Source organism: Abramis brama, assembly GCF_963993115.1.
Source record: "Abramis brama genome assembly, chromosome: 21".
Classification (NCBI taxonomy): Eukaryota; Metazoa; Chordata; class Actinopteri; order Cypriniformes; family Leuciscidae; genus Abramis; species Abramis brama.
The window spans coordinates 28,361,114-28,371,361 of NC_139983.1; the positions used below are offsets into that span (position 1 = coordinate 28,361,114).

The 10,248-nt window shown below is 35.1% G+C and overlaps 1 protein-coding gene across 2 annotated transcripts; it reads left to right on the plus strand.

The window, feature by feature from the left end:
* Positions 1–4,116: 4,116 nt before the first annotated feature.
* On the plus strand, positions 4,117–9,503 carry LOC311072077 (uncharacterized protein). Of its 2 annotated transcripts, none has more exons than XM_084096819.1 (6): positions 4,117–4,224; positions 5,866–6,354; positions 6,473–6,618; positions 7,739–7,880; positions 8,044–8,112; positions 8,759–9,503. In XM_084096819.1, exons 2-6 carry the CDS (start codon positions 6,139–6,141, stop codon positions 8,879–8,881), a joined length of 696 nt encoding a protein of 231 aa, XP_083952945.1. In that variant the 5' UTR covers positions 4,117–4,224; positions 5,866–6,138; the 3' UTR covers positions 8,882–9,503. The 2 variants fall into 2 exon arrangements, with proteins under 2 accessions (XP_083952945.1, XP_083952944.1); XM_084096818.1 differs by having other exon boundaries at positions 4,119–4,224; positions 5,842–6,354.
* Positions 9,504–10,248: the final 745 nt, after the last annotated feature.

Here is a 10,248-nt window from a genome sequence, read left to right on the forward strand (position 1 = left end):
TGTAGTGGCTTAAAAGATGCTGATTCTATTATGTGTGTGGATGGAGCATAACCAGCATCAGATTAAATATTTATATTTGGGTGTTTTTTCATTTTATTATGATAGAAAAGTATGTAGGACAGGAGGCAATGAGGGAAAGAGAGGGGGACCGGATCAGGAAAAGTTCTCAAGCCTGGGCTAGAACTCAAGAAACTCAAAGTGCAACTGTGCTGTAGATCAATGTTCTAACCACAAGGCTATCGGAAGAACCTAACCAGTGTTGGTTTTGTAAATATTAGAACCTCATTGTGTAAGAAACACGGGGGGAACGGAATCCGACAGCAAAAAATCTAGCTGTCGAAATCCGTTCCCCCACTCCCATGATGAGAGATGCTAATGTAGTGGCTTAAAAGATGGTGATTTTATTGTAAATGGACTGCATTTATATAGCACTTTCACAGACCTATGGCCACCAAAGCGCTTTACATAGCCTCACATTCACCCATTCACTCATTCACTCATACACCGACGGCGGTGTCAGCCATGCACGGCGCCATCCAGCTCATTGGGAGCAGCTGGGGTTAGGTGTCTTGCTCATGGACACCTCAACACTTGGTCAGGTGGAACCGGGGATTGAACCACCAACCTTCCGGTTTGTAGACAACCTACATGAACCACTGAGCCACTGCTGCCCATTGTGTGTGTGGATGGAGCTTAACCAGCATCAGCTTAAAGATTTATTTTCGGGTGTTTTTGCATTTTATTATGATAGGACAGTATGTAGGACAGGAAGCAAAGAGGAAAAGAGAGACTTGAAAACTTCTCAAGCCTGGGTTAGAACTCAAGTCACTCAAAGTGCAACAGTGCTATAGATCAATGTTCTAATCACAAAGCTATCCCAGACAGCTAGCTTTGGTTTTGTACACATTAGAACCTCATTGTGTATGAAACATTGGGAGAACAGAATCCGATGGCAAACAATTCAGCTGTCGGATTCCGTTCCCCCATACTTATGATGAGAGATGTTGATGTAGTCATAGTTCGAATTACAGGGGGTACTGGGGGGTACTATACCCCCCAATGAAGACCTAGTACCCCCCAAAGGGACAGAAATATCAGGTTTGGGGGGGTCAGATAATTTTTATGATATTGTGAAAAAATATAATTACAGTTACAATACAAGTCAACTCCTATTTTCACTGTAGGAACATTTTAATGTAAAGCGATTTCAGACACCCCTATTGTGGACCGTACCATTTTTAACCACTGTGGCGCTAGAAGCAACAGAGATATAGCCTGGCAAGCCAGACTACATCAAGATGTTTAGTCTGGCAACTGACCATAGACACGCTCAATTCGAGGGGCGGGATAAACGGCTGTCTTTCAAATTCCCTCTGCACGCAATAGGACAGCGCTACAACCAACCAGAGCGTTTTCCCAACAGCTGAGCTAACGTTAGATGATAGATTCAACTTTTGCCATATCTGACAGGCAAAAAAAGCATTTCTAAACAAACGTGCCGTAAATAGGCCTACTTCACCTTTGGCTTATAGTCAGAAGTTATGCTGTTTGCGTAGATCACGGAGCACGCAGTGACAACCGCGCCCACTACGGTCACATATTATGACGGTCACAGAATCTGGTGTAACACCGGCAAAACTACGAACACATCTTCCTTTTTAAAGAATGACTTAAGTGCCGTTCTTTGCTCTTTTCTTAAAGAAAAACTTAACTCCAAGTCCTCCAGAGTCGCGGCCAAAGCCGATTCGAAAGACTGTTCGCCAGCAGCCATTCTTTGTTTTCAAGCCAGGGAACGTCACATCTCTGTCTGTCGTCATTATGTTAAGCCCGCCCCGCCTACTCTATACGCGTTGTGATTGGCCTGACCCAATTTGGGTTTTTGCAGCTAGAAGGTCTATTGAGAGTGTCTAGACCCACCAGGCTGCAAAATAATTTTTGCTGCCGCTAGGGTGCGTCTAGTTTCTAGGCTAACAGAGATATAGAACGACTTCAACTTCTCAAGCAAGTGTCAACGTTGAATGACAAAACGCTAGTTTCATAAAGTATCATTCTTTTCAACATTCCTTATTTGTATATTCAAAAATATTTAAAATAATCTAATTTAATACAGTTATAATTTTTCAATGAAAATTATTTAATTTTATTTGTAACAGCCTAGTGTCTAATTATTTTAATTGAATATATTTATCAAATTAAAGAATTTGAAATGAAAGATGGAGCATACATTTAATAAAATTAGGGGAAAATGCCCTTTATAAAGGTACAAAAAATTATTCTGAGTGTTTTCAAACAGTGATGTAATGAAACAATTTAAGTTGTTTAGGCTATTAAGGAAATGTAATTTTGCCAAAAGAAGAACTTTAATTTTAAATAAATGTTCATTTTAAATCAGCCTACTTCAGTGTGATATGTGGTAACATATTATCATGCTTAACACTGAGAACTTGAATAATTGTAATGTGATGATCAGATGCAGATATCTAAATCAAAGAATATGGGCGGTTTGCGGGTGGATTATTTATTTTTAACAGCAGATTCGGGGGACTCAAAGTGCACCAGATTAATGAATTTATCTTTAAAATGTACAAAATTTTCTTACGGGGGGGCATGCCCCCGGACCCCCCTAGAGATACCAAGCTCCACCAACAAAATAATGTGGGAAACACATTAGGCTATATGATGATCTACAAAAAAATAAACATTTAATTATCTTATTAATAAAATAGCCTACATTATTAGGATTTTACCACCTCCCCCTCATTTTAAGCCAGGAAAAACCCTGAAATAGGCAATAGGCTTCTTGTAAAGGTATTACTTTTACTTGTAATTAGAATGGTATTTCAGTGCTCTTAACTTCTAACTTTGGGGAGTTGATCAAACCAGTTCTCTTTTGGAAATATAATAACAATGAGATATTCTATAGCCTACTGATTATCAGTTTGTCAATGTCGCATGTTTAGACCTTGTATGTGTGTTGCACAACACATGTTGCACTTGGCGATCACGGTGGGGATTGATATGGTAGTGGACCATGATGGTCATAGAAGAAGTGAAGGAGCAGTACCCCCCAATTATGGTGGGTTAATTCGCACTCTGGATGTAGTGATTTAAAAGATGCTGATTCTTTGCTGTGTGTGCATGGAGCTTAACTAACATCAGTTTGTAAATATTAGAACCTCATTGTGTAAGAAACATGGGGGGAACGGAATCCGACGGCAAAAAATCCAGCTGTCAGAATCCGTGGTGTGGATGGAGCTTAACCAGTATCAATTTGATAAACTTCTTCCTTAAACTTCCACATCATAATCCTCTCCAAACTTCATAACAATGCAGATTAAGTTAACTGGGCGATAGTCATTATACTCTTCAGGACTGTTTTTATTTTATTTTGGAACTGGTATGATAATGTGTGAATCAGTAGACCTCTGAAAAACGTCCACCCATGCAGGGGCTAGAAGCTGATTCATAGGCAAGCAATTCATCACCTGTAAAGCAGTATTTTCCAACGAGAATTTGTTTTACAAACATCATAAAGGTTATTTATAAAAAGCATTATTTAATTTTTTTGAATAAACATTATTTATTATACATACTTTTTCACTCAAATGCAAATACTGAACATACGAGAGAGAGAGAGAGAGAGAGAGCGAGAGAGAGAGAGAGAGAGAGAGAGAGAGAGAGAGAGAGGCAACTACCAAAATAAAAAAGTGTCAGTGGGTAATAATATAAAAAAAAGAAAAAGGTATAAAAATATTAAATAAATACTTTGCAAAGGTCACTAAAACTCTCACAAAGTCGTTATAACATTCTTTATAGCTTTCTTATTCATAGTGACTCTAATAATGATAGGCAGCCGCAGTAGTGTCCATGTAGCCTTACCTCAGTCAACAAAATCATTAAGTTGGGTTTTATTTATAAAATTGCATTTATGAATGTGAAATTGGTTTAAAAAAATACAAGTAATGAAGGTTATGAGAAAAATATAATAATGAGCCGAGATAATGTAAGTTACTGTGAATCTCGCGAGACTTTTGCAGTAGGATGGTTACCCTTCTAGACACAGCACGTGCTGGGCGTGATGTTAAACGTACAGGTGCGCACTTCACTCTCTCCGCCTCTTCGCGTGACGTCAGATTTGTGGAAGAAAATTGCGGAAATGCTACGTGGATAAACTATTATAGGCAATCAGCGTTTTATTACATCTATTGCTGTTTGTTTATGAGGGTAAGTGTGATTGTCGTTTTATTGCGTATAAGTCAGTTTAACCACAAGACGTTTGTTTACTGTTAGAGAATGTATCACACGGTTTATTTACTGTTAATCTGTTTACTGTGTTGGTCTGTTAATCTGACCTCTACATTGTTGAAAAGGCAAAGCAACGTTAATAAAAATACGATTAAGTGATAACTGATTGATAAAAAATAATAATAAAAAAAATCATTTATTTGTGTCAAAAAGCAACTTTTTGTAATGTAAGCTATGATTTTTAGTGGTTTTCAGACTGTAATATTCTTTATATAACATCATATAGCGCTTATAAGAGATTCAATTAATATTTAAATGTAAAAAACTTACAGAATTTTTACATAACATAATTATTATTGGTTATTGCTGTAAAAAATTAGTTATGTAAAACTGGAAAGTTAGAAAATACATAATATTTTATATCTTTAAGGTGTTTACAACACATGGAATAGAAATACAAACTACATCTCAATTCAATTCAATACACTTTATTGTAAATTTGTCTTGGACTCTGGTGCCCACATACACATACACTGACCAAAAACATAACAATCCATAAACCATACACAAGCACATAAAAAAATGTAAATAAATAAAAAGTATTGCTTATTTAAAAGTCTAATCGACGTAGGTACAAAGGATTTCTTAAAACGATTGTATCTACACATAGGCAGCCTATATCGTCTGCCAGAAAGCAGCAACTCATAAACAGTACTCATAAATAGCAACTCATAAATCGCTTATCTAAATAGTTGTATATTTTCGTTTACTTTTGCACAATTTTTTTATTCTGTTCAACTGTTTTTATTAAAAATGTTAAACTGTGTTTAATGAATGTTCTATAACCAACAAGATACAAGTGCCTATGAAAGCTTGTTTTCCACCACAGAATAAAAAAACAAAACAAAAATGTACTTTATATCTCACAATTCTGACTCCCCACCCCCCATCTAGGGCTGTGAAACGATTAATCGCGATTAATCGCATCCAAAATAAAAGTTTGTGTTCACATAATATATGTGTGTGTACTGTGCATAATTATTTTGTATATATAAATACACACACATGCATGTATATATTTAAGTTTTTTTTTATTTATACATAAAATATTTATATTTATATATAATACAAATTATATATACAGTATATTTAAGCAAATATTTCTTAAATATATACATGCATGTGTGTGTATTTATATATACAAAATAATTATGCACAGTACACACTCATATATTATGTGAACACAAACTTTTATTTTGGATGCGATTAATCACGATTAATCATTTCACAGCCCTACCCCCATCATAATTGCGAGTTTATATCTCACAATTCTGACTTTATATCTCACAATTCTGACTTTATGTCTCGCAATTGCGAGTTTATAACTTGCAATTCTGACCTTTTTTTAAGAATTGTGAGATAAAAGTCAGAATTGCGAGACATAAACTAGCAATTGTGAGAAAAAAAATTATTTACCTTTTTTTCCACAATGAAACCAAGCTTTCATAAATACCTCATATGTGATTGTCCTGTAGGGATTAATAAAGTGTAAATAAAATATAATGTTTATGTAAAATGTAATATTTTACTCCACAGACATTCGTTTCTCCCTGTCTTCAGATTCCTCGGTCCTCTTCCTGGAAATCGAAGCAAAGCAACTGAGGAAATGTCTTTGGAAGGAAGCATGTGTCATCTAACCTGCCTCTGAAATACAATGGGAACTCCCTGCAAACTGCACACTGCCAAAAGCGTAGCTTCAAAGACGACAACAACAGAAATTAGGACAATATAGAGGCAACCCCTGCTGATCCTGCTACAGCTTGATCGAACAACTAGATGTAGACACAACTGTAAAAGTGTCACGGGTGTTATTGGATTACGTTGTTGTGTGTAATGGGGGAATGTATGTTGGACCTCTATGGTGAAGATGGTTTTCAAAGTTGTGAAGGGTTTGACGAATGGTCCACGTTCAGTTCTGCGGACTGGACAGAACCCCAGCAAGATGATAAAGGGGTGTCAGGCTTGGGCGGATTACAGGACAAAACCAGGAAGGAGGAATTATCAACCATACCTGTGACAGAAACAGGAACTTTCCAGTTTCCTGAAAACGTACGTTTTCTGCAGTTTTGCATATTTAACTGTGTTTACATGATACTAAAATCATTTAGAGGTGAACCGTTATGTCTGTGCTAAGTGTTATTGTGATATTAACGCTGTTGTTTTACAGGCTGAAAATGGTGACAAGGTAAATCCCTGGTTCTGCTTTCAAGTTGAGGAGGCAGAGAAAAATCTTATCATGATGGAAATCCCTACATTGTCCCAGCTACAACAGAGCACATTAGACATGCCCTCTCAGTCTGCAGCAATATCAAGGTACAAGTCTATTGCTTTTGCTACTGTTCACTATGAGATCATGAAACCCAGTTTCATGTGTGTCATTACAGCAGCCATCTTTACTTTTTTTGTTTTTAATTTGTTTATTCACAAAATCAATTATAAATGCACATCATACAAACAATAACTTGAATATAACTTGCCATAATCTTTAGATTTGCCTTTTATCTTTAGATTAGGTTCCAATTCTCACTATTAACTACGACTTTTGCCGCTTATTAATAGTTAGTAAGGTAGTTGTTTAGTTTAGGAAATGAGTTGGATTAAGGGATGTAGAATATGGTCATGCAGAATAAGGCATTAATAAGTGCTGTATAAGTACTAATAAACAGCCATTATCCTAGTAATATGCATGCTAATAAGCAAGTAGTTAATCGTGAGAATTGGACCTTTAACAAAAGTGTTACCTATTTTATTATTATGAATATGTTTTAGAAAAAATACAGTGAAGCAGTTTTGCTAAGGCGTTATAAATATTTGAAAACTTTTATCTGACAACCAAAAAAATAGAAACATACAAAACATAAAGCTGGAAATCATATCGTATAGAGATTCAGATTGTAAAACTTTATGAATCTTTACAAAGTCCTGATATTTGTAAAAAAAATTATCGTTTTATCTTGGAAAATCATGATATTATTATTATTATTCATGCAGATGTATACACTCATTAAGCATGTATTCAAGCTGTATGGAAAATATCATTTTTACTTGTTAGTTGAAAAACATTTGGCAACATTTCTCACTTTCGTTTAATTTAACCTGGATTACTAAAATAACTAAAACAAACTAAACGAAAACTTTCTTATCTTCTTGTACAGTGACCTTGAGCTTGGGAAAGGCGCTTTATAAATAAAACGTATTATTATAATTATTAAAAATGACAAACACAAAGCCAAATTTCTAAAACTTTAACTAAAATTTAAGTAAAAACAGAAAATGTAACATTTAAATCTAATAGTATGTGTGTACATTGTCATAATTTGCCCTGATTGCAATGCGCTCAAACTATTTTTGCACAGTAAAATGTCTGCGCAAAAGCCTGTTTTAAATGATGGAATGTCATTGTCAAAAGTCTCTCTCTCTCTTTCCCATCAAGCCAAGCTGCAAATTTCTGGTGTCATCTACAGTCTGGGTCAAGAATTCTGAGTCTGTCCGGTCCCAAACCTAAACTATACTCCCATGAAGGCCTGCTGAAATCACTTCAGCTCAGACACCCCGACGCACGCGCTGACTCACAGGTGCGCAGAGAGTGACATGGCTGTGGACGGAGTATTCAGATTTAGCAAATCACTCGACCCGCATCCTTTGTGCTACAGATATGATTGATACCTCATGTGGCTTGTTGAGGGGAGACTTTTGTGGTGCTGTTAAAATAAAGCAGCTTTCATTTTCTATTTTCAGACCACAACTCTGTCTGATCTTGAACTAGAAAATCCAGAAGACCCTCCTGGAGCTCTTATTCAAACCAAGGTTGGTGATGACATATCAGTATGATTTCAGTACAATCATTTTTCAAAGAAAGTGTTTGTTTGCTTCATATTCTTCATAACTGGTATCAAAATAGTTTAATAGTTTGCCAGGTCTTCTTAGGTAAATGTAAAACCTATTTAAAGAGGTTGTTTCACATTATTAAGCAAGTCACAGTTGCAATATGGGGAGGAAGAAAGATCTTTCTGAAAAGCATGAAATGTCTTGCAAAAGGCATACAAACAACTAATATTTGGCAAAAACTGAATAGAGATTGTCAGATTAAGAGATTGAATCACAATAAGATGGCAGTCTACCAAAATTATGGACTGCTAACAATAAAGATATTTCAATATTTACAGTAGGAAATAAACTAAGAATGATTTTTACACTCCTTAAATGAATAGTCCAATCAAAAATGAAAATTGTCATGAACACAAAATATATTTTGAGACGTTGTTTGGACATTTCATAGATGTCAAAGTTAACCTAAATATTTTGGTTTCCAACATTCTTCAGAATATATTTTCTGTTCCACAAAAGAAAAAAATCACCATCTGAAAATGGATGAAAATCACTGATTTAGAGGAAATGAATTAAAGGTAAAAAATGAACAGGTTCATTGACCTTTAAACTTTTTTTTTTGTAGCTGATGCCATCATCACACTGTCAAAATTCTCCAGGATTCTTCTATCAGATCTCACGCCAGTGGCTCAACCAGTACAACGTGAACCTGCGGCCCAACCAGCACAAGAAAGATCCTCTGCAATAAACATCACATGTACACACACACACACAGTACCTGGGTAAACTGTCTCTTTAAACAAAGTACAAACTTTGTCCTTTTTTCCTTAATATATACACAAACAAGCACAGGTAAGGTCTTCACGCACTTTCACAAATATATCCCGGTAAAGCCTGCTTGACAAAAGCACAGGGATGTACTATGCACACTAGCTCAGGAAGAATTTCCTAACTTACTTGACATACACACTTACTACTAACGTAAATAAGAGGCTGTTAACATAAGCATTAGAACAGAACTAACAAGTGCCTAATGAGAACAAAATCAAACCTCAAGTATATGAAGTTAACAGCCATATCATTATTTATATATTCAATTGTCTGTTGCTGCCTAAGCTCATTGCTTACTGTTCTTAAATCTGTTATTTTTATTGAGAACTGATATCTTAAATGTTTGAATGTATTTGGTATATTTATATTGGAAATATTTAAACAAGAATAAATTAATATACAGCTCTAATAATTTGTCCTGCACTTTAGATCAGTTTGCCTTTTATTATTATTTTTTTTTAATTTTTTTTTTAAAAGGACTGAAAAATGTAACTCAAATGTTTAATAAAAAAGAGAGGTTTAAACTCTTATGGAATGATATTTATTTCTGGTTGGGTGTGTCAATGAGTCTTAACAATAGATTATTACATTTTCTAGTACATTACATTTTTCAAGTCCTAGTGGCTTTTTAGACTCAGTACATCAAATACATCAGTAGTAAACAGATTAAACATTTTTGTCAGTCACAATTTTTGCATATGCTTTAACAAAAGTATATCTTATAACTCAGTCAGGGTTTTTTTCATGTGTCAGGGGAGGCGCGGAGCAGGGTTGGGCGATATGACGATATCGATAGATTTTTCTATATTTTCTGTATGTAAATATATCCGTGCAGAGCAGGACAGCTTAAAAATGATAGAGCAGAAAATAAACATGGATGCATGAAAAGAAAAGCGGGATATGCTTGATGATTTATTAAAAAGCAGAATAAATACTGTACAGTACTGAATTCGGTACTGACAGGGAATGACATTGTGGCTTGAATGCTTAAATATACACATCTATGTATCAAAATGGCCGTCTTGTTGAGTATTCACCTAAACACAGTCAGTTATGTCTAAATTGAAAGTAGAAAGGTGAAATTATTATTATCCAATATTGGATTCATTCATAAGGTCTTAAAGTGACAGCAGCCTCATATAGGCCTACCTGCTGCTGTCTATGTCGTTTATGTTAATCAAATAACAAAAGAAAAGAAAACCATTCACTGCTCTTGACTGAATATCTTACATAGCTTTATTATGAATAAAATGTAGCACATCAAATGTTAAAGGGCTTCCTGTA